The following is a 15,983-nucleotide window of genomic DNA, read 5'->3' on the forward strand; positions in this document are numbered from 1 at the left end:
CTAACAATGGTCAAACTTGTGCCCTTGATCTGTTTATGTCCCCTTGGCCAGAAAATTAAGTTTTCACTGCTTCCCTGTCCTTCCCAGTTCAGTTGCAGTTCTCAACTTAACTCAACTCAACTCAACTCATTTTTATTTATATAGCACCTTTCATACCTAAAAACATGCAGCCCAAAGTGCTTCACAGAATAACAGAGAGACAGAAAACAACAGTAATGGTAAAATTATAAAAGGCATGCTTATAAATAAAATACTTAAAAATAAAATAATCAATACAGTAAAACTAATAAAATAAGTAATAGTGGAATGAAAAGTTAAAAATAAGGTAGCATTAACAAGATCAGATGAATACAAGAAATAAATATATAATTAAATAAGAGAAATGTATGTTAAAGCAATGATTCAAATAATAATGGTTAAAAAATAATAAAAATATGAATGCAGTCCAGGTCTAAAAATAAATTACTCCAGATTAAAAACTAGATTAAAAGGGTAAATATTAAGTTTACTTTTAAAAACACCCAGAGAGTTTGCCGTCTTAATGTCCAGAGGCAGAGAGTTCAACAGTTTAGGGGTGTAAAAACAGAAAGCACTCTGGCCGGCACTTGTGTGAGAAATACATTGTATGATTAGGTGTATCACAGGCTATTTTTATGATGAATTTAAAATTAAGTTTCATCAGACATGATTATTAAAGGTAATAATATCACACATTGACTGTTGAAACCAAGACTATATAACTTTTGATGAAAGAAATTTACAACTATTTCTTTATTGTTCATAAACAACATAACATTGTCAGCCAATGTTAACTAATGTTAGAAATCCTAAGATAGACGTTTCCATGTGAGATTCTCCTCCTTGGGCAAGACTACATTATCCCAGGAGGACATGTTTGACTTTTACCGCAAGTCGGCACGTGAAATCTTTATCAATCAATCAATCATTTTTTATATTGCAGCAATTCTGAACAAATGTCTACACCGCACTCATTTTTATATTGTTTACAAAGAGCACACATGAAGATAAGATACAATTCAATCTTGTCCCATCATAATCCACCAGGAGCAAAGAACTGGCAATTAGCCAGCAACAACATGGGAAAGTTTCCTTAAACCTCAAAGGGGACCGGACTTATGTTGGGCATATAAAGAGACATAGAGGGAGGTACAGAAAGAAAGAGATAGATGGAAACAGACAGCAGCAATTACAATTACGACAACAGCTCAGACAGACTTATTACTTGTGGTTACAGTACCATTAATGATGGTAAAGATATGTTTACTATTTGCCGTAACTGTATAACCATAAACTTATCTTAATACATCCACCCATCCATTCTCTGTACTGTTTATCCCGTTCGGGGTCACGGGGACATTATAACAATTAAAGCAGATAAGAAAAAACAGTTAAACGGGTCTAACATTAGTATTTGCAATTCTAAGTGATGATAATAGAAGTTGGAATGATAATGTCACGTATATAACAGTTGGAGTCAAGCAGTTTTCAGATTAACATTATAGTAGTGATGGAACAGATAAGCAATAGACAATAGAGTTCAAGAACTCCCAGGAAGATCTATGGTTAGTAAGTGTGATCGGACCTTAAGTTTTAAAGTTAGTGACATGCACACACTTAGAGGAGGGAGAGCGAAAGAGAGGATATCAGTGTGCCAGGTCCCTGGCAATCTAAGCCAAGAGCAGCATAACTAAGAGCTTGTCTAAGCCTGAGCCAGCCCATGATATACGTTTCATCAAAAAGGAAAGTTTTAATCCCACTAATAAAAGTAGAGAAGGTGTTAGCCTTTTGAACTCTGATAGACGATTCCAAAAGAGGAGGAACCAGATAACTGATACTCCCATACTACTTTTGAAGACTTCAGGTACCTTAAGCAGGCCTGCATTCTGTGGTGCTGGATGCAAGTGCCATCTAAGGCAGTTATGCCATTATGAAATATCTCTCTGGTGTTTGGGGCCAAGAATAGTAAATTCAGTTTTGTCTGAATTGGGTAGCTGGTCACCCAGGTCTTAATATCTTTAATGTATGCTTTTAGTTTAGTTGATTGGTTTTATCTGGCCTCATTGATAAGTGTAATTGGGTATAATCTTCATAAAATGAAAATGTAAGGGGTGTTTCCTCATGATATACTCTACATGACCTGTCAATAAAGACACATTTCACATATTAAGTAGGTTTGCAATTGCTGACTTAAGGACTTCCTCAAGCAGCTTACTTGGAATCAGGTTGAAAACAGGTCAATGATTTAGCCAAAGAAACAGTTGAAGTTAGTTGTGCAGCTGAACTGATGCCCTTTGTAAAACATGTGGCAAATTAAAGCAATAGTTTCACAGAAAGGGGATAGATTGATAAAAAAAAAACAAACACACAATTATGTATGTATGTATGTACAACTTGTGACTGTTAAAGGGATTTCTAACAGTCAAGGTTGCTTTTAAATGCCTGGAGTATTTACATACATATTAATAGAATAGAATAGAATAGAACAGCCTATATTTGTCATTGTCAGGTGTACAATGAAATTAGAATCACTGCCTGAAGGTGCGTGTGATAAATACAAATAAAATAAAAACAGGTAGAGAATATGTATAAAAGACAATATAAATAAAGTGATAACGTAAAACAAGTCAAATATATACAGTCAGGTAGAGAGAAAATGTATATATGTGCATTTGTTTGATTTTAAAAAACTTTGGTGAAGTGATTGACCTTTTCTAGTCTATTTACTTTTATGATAACCTTTCTTTCTATGTACATAACACATTTGTGCAGGCTTAAAAAAAGCCTATTCCACAAGTACCTCATGGTTGCATAAAACTGGAGCCTATAGCTGGTAGCTGGTAGTGTCGCCTTTCGGGGATCATATTTCTGCACTTTAATTAACACACGGGGGGCAAACATGTTTCAAAAGAGGTCATGGGTTGGACATGATGCTGCATTTTCACATTCAAGCAAGAAACACGTGTGCCGTTTTAAAGGTAAATGATCTGTACCTGAGATAACGCTGACATTTATTAGGGCCCGTAGTCCAGGCTGCGTTCAAGAACAACTGTGACGTTTTGCAACGATTTCAAACCAACTGTGTTACTCAAATGGTGAGCAACGTTTCACTACCCCGTTTGAATCATCGGCAGCCTTTGCGGTTTCCACTAACTGCTTCGCATATGATTTAGTGGAGACCCCATGGAGACTTAAGTCCTTTTTTTATATACATCAATAACAATACTTTGATAATCATTTAAATAAGAAAAAAGTTTCCGGCCCTGAACACGCCTCCCTCCAGGTGTCACGTTTCAGAGGGGGGACAACAATAGAGCAGACCTGAGCAGCCGAGGCTTTAACAATACAGATCCTCAACGGAGGCAGCAGATGTGCCGACTGGACGCCGACATTATACAAGGTATGTTGGCTAACACATAGCCTGATATAGATCAACAATTATCATTTTTTATGACCAGTTATTTTGTGAATAATAGCTAAAAATCACCACAGCGGTTATATTTATTGATCCAAAATGGTCTCATATCAGTAAATTGTCGTTTTTGCGTAAACATTGCGTTCATTTTCATTTACTGCGGTTTATAATTGCTTAGTGCGAACGATAAGCTAGCTAAATGTGACCATGCAGCTGTGGTCTAATCTGAGCCTGACTATAAAGACAAGCGCTCTTATGTGAACCTGCTCATAGGAATAAAAAAAAAAATCAATATTCAATAATGTGTATTTATAAGAGGATATCGATAAGAACGCCACACTGTGAACTCTTCCTCTTAACAGTTATTCATCTCAGAGGCATTTGCGGGTTTTTTTAAAATTTGTATTAAGGTACCGTTGTTCGTAAGTGAAAGTAAGATTAAACCCAGAAATAGATGTGCTATACATTCTGTAATGTTCTCATGTATCCGGTTGATGGACAAATCATCTGCAAAGACTCCCACGAGGTTCGAAGTCATTTTAAGGTCGACTTTAGAGGCATTTAGCGTTAATATGGTGGCTTATTCCAGAAATATGTCGTTTTTTGAGAATGGAAAGTATGAGCTATAGCGTTTGCTAACACCGATGGGTAAACGCTTCTTGGATTTTACATATTAAATACACGTTTAGGCACCAAATGCACGCTCATTTGTCGTAGATAAAGAGCCCCCTGGTTAAACAGCTCCTCCTCAACCTGCGCCAGAAATAAGAGGCTGTATGGTGTTGCTTGCACGTTATTGGACAGTAATATATGTGGTGCTGAGGGGTTAATTGGGTAAGAAATATACAATGTATCAGAAAAAGGGAAATGTGCGTTAAAATGTTACAATAACTCATAGAGGATGGTGTTGACTTCGCTGCTACAGGACATCTCTTTCAGGATATTCAGCACATTAGAGGCTTCAAAGACAAAGGTCTGAATTTCAGTCGGTCTCCTTTATAAAAATCAAGCTTCAGTGTACACAGTTCATATCTTTATGCTGTCGGATGTTAGTGTCAACCTGACCTCCTAATGATAACCGGGGATAGCATTGTCCCGAGATAATGGTCAAATCACACACAGGCCACCAAGCATTTAAATACATGAGCGAATCACACCTTCTTTACCGGGTGAAAAAATAAATAAATGACATGGTTGGAGACATTTTTTCAGCTGGTTTTATTTACTGCTTTAAGACCTAACAGTCTCACAATGATTCCTTAAAGTTTGTTAAATTGGTAGAAGTTCTTTCCAGCAAGTTCCTCTAAAAATAACCAATTGGTAAACTCAGGCTAAAACAGCAGGCTCTAGATTACACAGCCCTTTCCGGGAACCTTACCATGAAACTAACTAGGAAATGATCAGTGGTTTGAAATACACCCTTTAAAAGAGCCTCTGCCCAACATGCTAGTAAACATAGAATGTCAAACCCTACTGAGGGAAAAGAACATCCTGGCAGGAGAAACACTTTGTCCTGTTGGAAAAATACTGAAGCCAATTAAAGTGGGTCGTGCCTAAAAAAAAAAATTTGTTTTTACCATGGACTCCAGACAGCCCCAAGGTTGCTGCAAAGACAATTCCCAGAAAACAATGCAGGGGACTTGATGACTCCAAGGTCCCGAGCAGTGCTTGCGTTGGCCGCAGGCTTTGTTTTTTTTTTTCCAATCTATGATGAACATCCCTGTATTCGGCGTGAATGTGGTATGACTCTGCTGTGCCTATTTGCAGCCTGTGAAGTTCAGGTTGGGACATGGTCAGCTGAAAAGGGGCTTCTGCTTTTTTCCAGTGGTGCTTCTTGGGAGATGGCATCATACAATGCTGTCAGCTCTCCTTGGGGATTGTTTCCCAGCTTAAAATCTCTGACTCCATCTTAAATAATGACAACACCAGCAGCTGTTTTTTTTTCCTTTTCGTTTTGTTTATTTCTTTCGTTTTTGTGTCTGTTTTTGGTGTGCTTTGCATTGTGCAACCAGACAATCATGGCAGTGAGTGTCCCTGGACTGGTGGCCGTGGTGGTTTTTTATGTCATCATCCTGGTTATTGGGATCTGGGCATCACGAAAGTCGAGGAAAGTGGAGAAAACATGTGCTGGCAGCAAGAGCGAGGTGACCATGGTGGGCGGCCGCAACATCAATGTCCTGGTTGGGGTTTTCACCATGACAGGTAGAACCATCTATCCATTTATTCATCTATGATTATATTATAACTATTATTATTATTATTATTTGTGTGTCTTATACTTGATTATTCTCTGTAACTGTGGGGGTTAATCCTCCTTTCACCACGTTTTATTGCTACACTTTGTGCAAGATTCTTTTCTCTGGTTGTGTTTCAGCGACATGGGTTGGTGGAGGTTACATTATGGGAACTGCTGAGGCTGTCTATTCTCCTACTCAAGGTCTCATCTGGGCGATGGGGCCTCCTGCGTACCTTATCAATTTTGTTTTGGGTGAGTAGTTGCAACAAATGAAGCTCTGTGCATAATAATACACAGCAGAAGAAGAGGCGATGGCTCAAAACTTTGACAAAGTTTTATTCTTTTTTCTGGTTTCTGTATTTAGTAGCACCCTGGAGTTGCACATTCAGCCTCATATACTTCAGTGTCACAGGATGTTATATTTCACATGTGCCTTGTGTGTCACAAACCTCTGAATAGTTCAGACAAGAAGACACTGAAAACATTTAGAAACAGTTTCAAGGGCAAAGATTGCTCCAGATGCGTACATTCTCATTGCTTGGACTTGCTAATGGCCACACACTGAAAAGAAATGGTGGAGGTTTGGTTTGTTTGTCAGGTAAAATGACACCCTGAAAATCAAGATTTCTGACTCACAGAAAGCCTGTAAGTACATTTAACTGAAGGCTTCAATCAGAATTGAGTTTATGCCACATCTGTGCATAGTCCCAATCAGACCACAAGGTCAACTGAGGACTTTAACACCACTCAGAAGATAGAAACTGTGCTAGGATATCAGGTGATATTATGGGGCTGCAGTGGCGGTTCTGGGGAGGGGCCAACAGGGGCCAGTGCCCCTGTACAACTGAACCTGGACCCCCCTGTGCCCCCCCCCCCAAATTATATTATAAGTAAAAAAAAGCTTCTGTATTGTGCCGATGTTACAGGCAGAACACATGCGTGTGGCACTTGGTTCTAGTCCCTTAGAGCGCTATGGGACTCATTTTGAGTGTGAACAGCCAAACAGCTGCTGTCAGTCTGCATTTTGATATAGTACACAGTAGTATTTATGTCTAGTATAGGGATGCACTGATTTTTTGCCAGTTTGTTCTCAGCCATTCCTCACCATTCTCAGTCTCTTTTGTCAGGGTTGAATGTGTCCCTCTGACGACACCCTTGGCCCCAGCCTGGCCCCCCCCAGTAAAATTGGTTTAGAACTGCCACTGGGGGGCTGGTCTTTTCACTCAAACAGGAGAAATACATATGAGCACAGATAGTCCTCCTCCTCCTCTCTTTTGCCTCATTATCACGAAACAACACTGGACCATTTCTCACATGACGCATCTTTCCACAACTTCTGACAAACTGTATTTCTTTCAGCCAGATTGATATGGACCAGATTGTCTTTTAAATGCTTCCAGATTAACAGTAATCAAAAGGCACTTAAGTGTGACACCAGGAATAAAAGTTTAAACTGAAATGTATGTATGTAGTGTATTTCTTTATTGGAAGAATACCATTGTTTTTATTAACTGTTTTAGGAGGATGAGAAGGACGTCATGCCACTTGAGGAACAGAAACAGTACAACATTTCATGCCATCAGCTCAGATGAAATGTGTCATCTTCTGTTTTTAGAGTATCTGTGGTCAAGACGCAAAGTCTGAGGGAAGATGATTCATGAAAAGCGTTGAAGCATATTGATATATTATAATATTGATATCAACACATGCACTCATATTAAATTGCAGATAAGTAATATCACTGCTTAGGACTAGAAATGCAGACCCCCGTCTCTTTAGATATAGAATCAAGTTGTGTTCTTCATTTTATTCGTGTAAAGGGGAAAAAGAATTTTTTTTCATGAATTATTTTCCCTCCAAGCAATGCCATGATCTTTAGTCACGCGAAAGAGAGAGATGACTGTGCAAGCCGTTGCCGTTGCACAGTCATTGTAGCATTAGCGTCAGGAACAGCTAACCTATTTGTCATTAGCCATGACTGATGAATCACAGACAAGAATGTAGGCCATTCATTGTAATTCATGCCACTGATCTGGTGAAAACGGACAGCAGTCAGATTGTTTTGTGAAACGGCATTATCATTTTTTCTCATTGAGGCTCTTCTATTCTGTCTTCACACATACACATCAACACTAACGGATCATTTCTAAGTCTCTCACTTAATCGGGTCTGTGTCCTCATGAAACGTGGTAGGAACCCTACAGAAGCAAAAGGAACAGGCTTTACACAGGCATTTTCCATCCTACGACCTCTTCCCTGTGAGGTGACAACACTCACAACTGAGCCTCTGTGTAGAAAAAAAAAACGCTTGACGTCATTTCAGCCCACACCTAATTGGAAATGCATATTTGAGTAAACAGAATATACAGGAACATGTTCTTATGTAGGCTGCTTTAAACCGAAGTTACAACGTAGAACAACTTTATTATAGTGGATGTTCGAATTATTTTAATGTTAAGTAGTGACAAGAAGTGTAATATTCCTGTCGTTAGTTCCCAGAGGCCAGAGTGTCTTCATAAATCTTTTTTTGTGAGGTAGTAATGTGCCCTTGTTTTGTACCTGCTAATCATCCAAAACCCAGGAGATTTCTTTGATAACCAAAATAAACCTCATTTAAAGTAGAAGCTGGGATTTTGTATGTTTACGCTGGAAAAATAAATGAGTAAATGATCAAAGTTGAATGCTATTTCCTTAGTTCTTTCTGCTGGACGACTATTTAGTCCATCATTTCAGCTCTACTGTGAATTATGAATCTATTTTTAATTTAAAGAAGGAATCTCAAGTATATTTTTCCTTTCTCTCCCTCAGGAGGATTGTTTTTTGCAAAACCAATGAGGTCAAAGCGCTACGTCACCATGTTGGATCCGTTTCAGCATCGCTATGGCAACATATTCACTGCAACACTTCTGCTTCCTGCTTTGGTCAGTGATATTTTGTGGGTGGCCTGCATCCTCGCTGCCCTGGGTGAGAAACATGGAACTCTGTAGTCTATGTAAACCGTCATTAAAGGTACAGTGTGTAGTAATCAGCAGCATTAAACAGAACAGACGTTCACAAGTATGTTTAAATGAGTGTGTATTCAAATGAGTATTTCTTTTAGTTGACTTAGATTTTTAAATGAAGGAAAGGGTCCCCTCCCACAGAGCCCACCATCTTGCACTCTTATGTTTTCACCATAGCACAGAACAGATTAACTGGCAAGGGTCATAAGTGCTTTTGCATTTAGTGGGTGGGTGAAAATGCACAGTTTGAAAGAAGCAGCAGAAGAGGAGAGTGGTTGTTGTACACAAAATAATTTGCATTTACAGATTTTTTTGTGAGTAAACACTTGACAAATTGAGGAAAACTTAGCATGCATCGGAGGAGCTTCTTGTCCGTAAAGGCCACCTTAGCTTCTGGGATTTCTCCACCAGGACGGGTGAGCAGGGGAGCATTTCAATCTTAAAAATCTGACTGCTGGATATTGCTAAATATTCTCCTTTCTACGCACTGTACCTTTAACATAAAAAAGCCTTATCACATTCTATTTGGGCACTGTCTCTGATCTAACATTTGTATTTATGTCTAGGTGGAACCATGAACGTAATTCTTGGGTTGTCGTCTGCCCTCTCCATCGTTATCTCTGCGGCTGTCTCAATCATCTACACATTTTTAGGAGGACTCTACTCGGTTGCATACACAGATATCATCCAGCTTTCCTTCATCTTCATCAGCCTGGTGAGAAGTTACAGAGCAGAGTGAATCAAGGCAACAGAAATAATGAGACCTGGATCAGATTGATAAAGTGTAATAAGTATTAAAGTTTATCCTCTGTTTGGTTTTGCTCTAACAGATGTTTTTTTTGTCTCTGTTTCAGTGGCTCTGTGTTCCTTTTTTGCTCTTGAGTCCTGCAGTAAGTGACATCTCTCAAAGCCAAACCTACCTCAACCAATCAAATGAGAATGCCTGGTTAGGAGAGTTGGAGCTGGCGGATGCAGGAAAATGGGCGGACGAAATGCTGTTGTTGGTAATATATATGACACAATCTTTGTACATTCTTGAAAACCTCATGCACACTTCAAACCATTTTTGGGAACAATACATTGGCATGAAAAAAGATCCTCTTCTAATATGGTTTTCGTGTAAGTAATTTAAAAAAAATCAGGATTTAGAAGTGTAAATGATTACAATTAATTCAGTATCACCTAAAGTTTATGTCCTTTCAGCTCAAAGTTATCTCTGTATCGCCCACAGTATATCCTCGCCAAGCTGATAGTAATACAAAAAGGGAATTGTGTGCAGCAGGTAACTCTGGAACAAAACATTTCAAGACAGACTTATCAACTAAAGAAAATGTGCCTGTTAATATGTGGAAGCCAACATGCGAACTGATGGGATCCTTGAACTGCTAAACCTCAGTGTAATGCACCCATAGATAACTCTGTTTGGGCAGCCAACTGTCTGAGGGCTGTAATTGAAAGCAAGGCCACACACACATGCCAGCTTTCTTTGTGCAAGCTTATATGACAAAACCTAGAGCCCCCAGGAATAGATAACGGGTCAGTAGACCAATCACTGACCACCTTGTTCATCTACGTAGGCTGAGCAGTGATGAAGAGCTTAGAAATGTTATAACAGTAAAATAAAACACGCAAATATGGCAAGAGAATCAATTGGTTGATTCAAAAATCTTTTTTTTTTCCACATGATGTAATCTCATTGCCCGCTCACCTTTGATACCATTAAAACGTTTAACATTTACAGCAGTCAAATCAAGAGTTGCATCTAGATTTGACTGCTGTAAAGGCAGATGCATGGAAATGACCTTGCTATGGGCCAAATTAGAGGTAACTTATTGAACATACACGAACGTGGTTAGAGTTATAGAGCTTATCACTTGGAAAGAAATAGTGAAATAATGGCACTGTAGGCAAAGTTATATGAAACTCTGATAGGGGTCACATCGGAAACACAGAAAGCTTTGCTATCAGGCCTAACATACTGATTTAATCGCACATTTTTGCTTGGTAGTACATCCTCCTGCTATTAGAATCCTCATTTTGGTCAAATTCACACATTTTAAATTTGCTCACTTTCAAATTGTGTGTTTCTTGTGCGTCTTTTGCAGGCTTTGGGGGGACTGGCCTATCAAGCTCTGTACCAGCGAATCCTCTCTGCAGCATCTTCGGCTCAGGCTCAGGTCACCTGTTACGCTGCTGCTGGGACCGTTTTTATAATGGGTATCCCCTCTGTTGTCATTGGAGCGGCAGCTGCCTCTGCAGGTAAACACAAATGCAAACTCTCTGCTGTGCATATACATTGCAAATTCTAATCACAATTACGTCCCATTCCCATGGTAGATGGCCTAGACAGATACAGTCGAGTTTGCATTTGTATGTGTGCTATAGTTCGCATACCGTACTAATAAAGGTGGGATAGTTTCAAGTTTTCAAACCACTAGCATCTTGCTCCCAGTGCTTGATTTATTTACTTCTATATTTTTATGCCATCATCATAACAAACGTTTCTTACCCTTCCGTTATTTCATTTCTTCTCGAACCTGTCTGTCTCTTTCTCTACCTCTATAACTCCTCCTCCTCTCTGTCTCCTTTCCTCTAAGACTGGAACAAGACAGCGTATGGTCTACCCCCTCCTTTTGAACGAGGGGAGGCAGGGAAGATCTTGCCGCTGGCCCTGCAAAACCTCACACCCACCTGGTTGTCAGTGTTAGGCATTGGTGCTGTGGCTGCAGCAGTTATGTCCTCCATGGACTCTGTGCTGCTGTCCTCAGCATCCATGTTTACGCAAAACATATACAAGACGACTTTGAGGAAGCAGGTGTGTGTGTGTTTGTGCTTGTGGGTTTGTGTGTTTGGTTGTGTGTGTGTGTGTGTGTGTGTGTGTACGTGAGTAGTTCGGCATTAGTCAAATCATGTTTTTATTGCCCTTGTTTTCTCTCTTCTTGCAGGCGTCGGAGCAGGAGCTGCAGCGGGTGATCCGTGTTAGCGTGCTGTTGGTGGGCCTGGCGGGAACAGGCCTGGCTTTCAGTGATGACAGCGTGTTCGCCCTGTGGATGCTGAGCGGGGACCTTCTCTATTGTGTGGTCCTCCCGCAGCTTGTTGGTGTGTTGCACTTCAGCTGTGCTAACAGCTACGGTGCCATCAGCGGCTATGTAGTGGGACTGACGCTGCGCGTGCTGTGCGGAGAGCGAGTACTTGGGATCCCTCCTGTCATTCTGTTCCCTGGCTGGAGGGAGCAGGATGGAGTTATCACACAGTATTTCCCCTACAGAACTCTGGCCATGCTTTCCTCTGTGATAAGTATTTTTACTGTGTCTTGGTTGGTGGGGCTTGCCTTCTGCCACCAGCTGATTCCTCGGTCCTGGGATATACTGAGGGTGTTTGAGGAGAAAAAAGAGGCAGAGGGGGATGAGATTCCTGTTCCTCTGGGGGAAAAGAACCATATCCTGAATACAAAACTCTGAGGTCAGTACAACCTCAGCCAAAGTATAGTCAAACTTTTTTTTATGCAAATTCCTAACCAACCTTCTTCACTGTACAGACTATTTATGCACACTCCTACATGTACTGTATTCTCCACACATCTAACACTGATTTATACGCCTTATATGCACCAAACTCTGACCAGCAGTATATTGAGGGTGATTCAGGGAGGATCAAGGCCACTTTAAAGACCTCAAGGTTTAGATCTTGATGTCAGAATATCATTTTCCACCCGGTCTTTTTCCTTTTTAAATAAACCTCTTTCCTCTAACTGTAATCACAGGTACCACAAACATTTCCATTGTTTCCTTATCTAGTTGAATCCACTTAGACCTTTTTAGAATTTGATGATACTTAATTGTGGGATCATTAGCCATTATCGTTCTTTCCTAAAAAGGCACCTTTGCCTCTCTTCATATATGAAGCACTAAGGGGACAAAGCAATGCAATACTTGCGTCTGAGTATTCTCTTAAACAAAAAGCTGTTGTTTGAAGTTTTTACCATTATGTTATTATGTTTAAAAGGGAACATAGTTGAAGGACCATCAAGACGTAAAGCTATTATAATTACTGTTTTTAAGATGTTTTGTGATTGCAAGTGTTCATAAAAAATGAAACAAAGTCTGTGTCGCTTTTTTAATCTGATAGAATCCTTGTTGTCTTAATGTGTATTCATGTGCCAAAGAGAACAACAATGGTGCCTAAATCTTATACTTTTAAATAACTGCATAAAGGATGAGGGAATTCTAATTTGACGAACACACTGACATAATTGCTGCTGTTGCCTTTTGTAGCAATGATTGAGTTTTATGTCCAAGTAGTTATTGACAATCTGTGAGGTGAAACTGTAACGCCTCATTTGTAGCAGCAGAGGGCGACACAGTAACACTGAACGCACCACAACAGCCTGGACCAGAATGAATCTCAGGAGAAGGTTCAAGCAGTTTAAAGCACTTAAAACATAAAACAGTATATTGTCTCACGCTCAAATCATATACAGTCAATGAATTGTTCAACCCAACTTAGACTTTTCTTTTTAATTGACTGCTTAAATACCTCACGTGTTTTAGAAGCTGCTTTAACTGCAGTTTTTAAATATAAGCATAAATTCACAATTTAAAATCATGTCTATAAAAACGTGGTTGTGACTTGTAAAGAGATTCGTCCATATGCCGGAGTGATACATATTTTTTCTGTAGTCTGACAAAAATTGGAAATCAACCAATGCTTATTCACCTACATTTTTTAAAGCAAATTTACAACTGTGTAGTGAATGGAAAAACACATAGCCTATCTGAAATAAAGGAAATAATTTCCCCTATTGGTATATTTCATTACACTCTATATTTACGCGCCTGTTTTCCACCGATTTATGATAGTGTCATAATAAACCCGCATCAAAGATCAAACAGGATTTATCCTGCAATGAACAGCGACGCCTCCCGCACACTGTGCTGTGGTGCCACTGCTGCTGCCTGTGTGGGATGAATGAACGGTAGAGACAGCGCTGGCCCTCCTCTCCTCTATCAGGCTCCATGTCAGGTTTTACTCTGGGTCTGTGACGACGGTGTTTGCTGTGTAACCTATGGCACAGCTCCGGTGCACAAAATGGACAAGATGGTATCGAAGGTTTGAAGAAAGTCGAGTCTTATTATCACAAAGAATAAACTATAACCATCTAAAATAACTTCAAGGGCGACTTCCTGTTTTCAATGATAAAATGACTTGTTGCTCTTTAAAATATGAACAACACAGTTTGACTAAAAATGGAGAGACAACTGGGAAGGAACAAATCATACAAATGTTTTTTGGCTGCAATTGATTTCCTTCATACAGCATAAAGTAATGATATATTTAAAGTTGGACTGATATTGTCATATGGTTAATAGAATAGTTTAATAACAGAATAATGTAAATGAAGACGAATCAAAAAAGGAACATTAGGCTGGATCTCTAAGATTTGTGATGATTGTGCACAGTGCTGTATAGTCTCTTTTTGCACATTAATTACAGTAAGGATCAAACATCATGTCTTCAAAGATTAATAAGTTGAACGATCTATCTAATTTCATATGGACCCAAATGCAGTCTTACACTGTTTGTCTGTGCAACGTCTCAGAAAATGTTCCTAGTTAATTTTTTGTCAAAACATGTTCCACAATACTTGGCAAAGGCATTAAAGATCCGTTACAATACATTTCTACAAATTACATAAAGTAATCAAACAATGAGTGCATCTATAAAAGATTATGTGTGAAACCAATATTGCAATGTTAAACACATTCAACCAAATGTTAAATTTGACATTTTCACTCTACAATCCACTGGTTTTAGAAAAGACATCCATCTCTGTTAATTAATGAAGCCATGATTCAGCCTTTAAGTTAATCTGAACCACCTTACCAGTATTTGAGCTTTTCATCTGAAACCATCAAAGGAAAAAAGTAGTTCATAAGCATTATTTGTTAACTGTCTGCATAAATAATGTGTCAAATGTGTAATGATGCTCATTCATTTATATCAAACAGCTACTCATAAATGTGTCTCCCGTGACTTAACACTGATTTAGACATATAAATAACATGATTGAAAGAGGGCACTCTATTGAAAAGATGAGTTAAACCTAAATAAAAATCATCTACATTAAAACTCTTATTCATACCTTTAATATGTAATAATCTATACACCTTCCTTCAACAAAACATTATTTAGTCAGCAGTGGACAGCCTTGAAGAATTTAATTCCACACAGCATCTTGTGTACAGATGATGCATTAACCGAGAAAGTTATATTGTACCTCAGCTAACTTATTACCACGGGCAGTAATATCTGCCCATCCATGACTGAAACTTAGACTTCAATCTTTCCTTCCAGTTTTTAAAGTTTACAAAATCTCTCAGAGGACGTGCTGATGAAGTATAAGTAGCAGGCACTACTGAAACATATGATAATATGTCAATATATTTTACACAAAGATACTCTAATAAAAAAAATGGTGTTAGATTTGGGTCCATTGCTTTTCATTTCACAAGTGATGACAACTTAAAGGCTTTATTAAAATCATTTTTTAACAGCTGGAGTGCTTACGCATGGTGCAGTGCTAGATAGTATTTGTTTGAATAAGTGAAAAGCCTTCAAATTCATATGAGGACAAAATGATCTCCTGTGTCTGAGTTGTGTTAAACAGTTTGCAGGTAATAATCTTGCGACTTCTTCTGTTGGCCGCAACCCTCAGGACAGGAACCACTCAAGATATCTCCACCAACAACCATACTCACTACCACTGAGAGATTGTTTGTGGTGTAATCAGTGGAACAATATATATATCTAAGCAATATCACAGGAGGGTGCTGATATCAGCAGATAATCAAAGCACAGCTGATAGTTAGTAGTCTACAAAAGCACAACCTCATGAAGAATCATTTCAAGTCAAGTCCAACTTCATTTATATAGCACATTTAAAAAACAACTGCAGTTGGCCAAAGTGCTGTACAAGCTTAAAAACACAACCAATAAAAACAAATAAAAAACACAATAGATAACACAAGAAATAGCCACAATAAATAAAAGCAAAATAAAATGTTGGATGTCTCGCTCAACAGGTGTTAAAAGCCAATGCAAAGAGGTGTGTTTTAAGTAATGATTTGAAATTCTCAATAGTCTGAGCATGTCTTATATCAGGAGGCAGACTGTTCCCCAGTGTGGGAGCAGCCACCGCAAAGGCTTGGTCGCAGCGAGTTTTTGAGCCTTGTTCGTGGGATACCTAAAACCACCTAGTGCGTTGACCTGAGTGCTCTGGCTGGAGCGTGCAGGTGCAAACACACACATGTAT

General features: G+C 39.0%; 1 protein-coding gene across 2 annotated transcripts; it reads left to right on the plus strand.

Annotated features, from left to right (window-relative positions):
- Window positions 1–3,096: 3,096 nt before the first annotated feature.
- Window positions 3,097–12,772, plus strand: LOC117815068 (high-affinity choline transporter 1-like). 2 transcript variants are annotated; one of them, XM_034686737.1, is made up of 9 exons: window positions 3,097–3,418; window positions 5,446–5,635; window positions 5,808–5,921; window positions 8,478–8,633; window positions 9,238–9,386; window positions 9,526–9,675; window positions 10,777–10,930; window positions 11,269–11,486; window positions 11,617–12,772. In XM_034686737.1, exons 2-9 carry the CDS (start codon window positions 5,452–5,454, stop codon window positions 12,130–12,132), a joined length of 1,641 nt encoding a protein of 546 aa, XP_034542628.1. In that variant the 5' UTR covers window positions 3,097–3,418; window positions 5,446–5,451; the 3' UTR covers window positions 12,133–12,772. The 2 variants fall into 2 exon arrangements, with proteins under 2 accessions (XP_034542628.1, XP_034542629.1); XM_034686738.1 differs by having other exon boundaries at window positions 3,136–5,635.
- Window positions 12,773–15,983: the final 3,211 nt, after the last annotated feature.

This window comes from Notolabrus celidotus, chromosome 6 (assembly GCF_009762535.1).
Source record: "Notolabrus celidotus isolate fNotCel1 chromosome 6, fNotCel1.pri, whole genome shotgun sequence".
NCBI classification, from domain to species: Eukaryota; Metazoa; Chordata; class Actinopteri; order Labriformes; family Labridae; genus Notolabrus; species Notolabrus celidotus.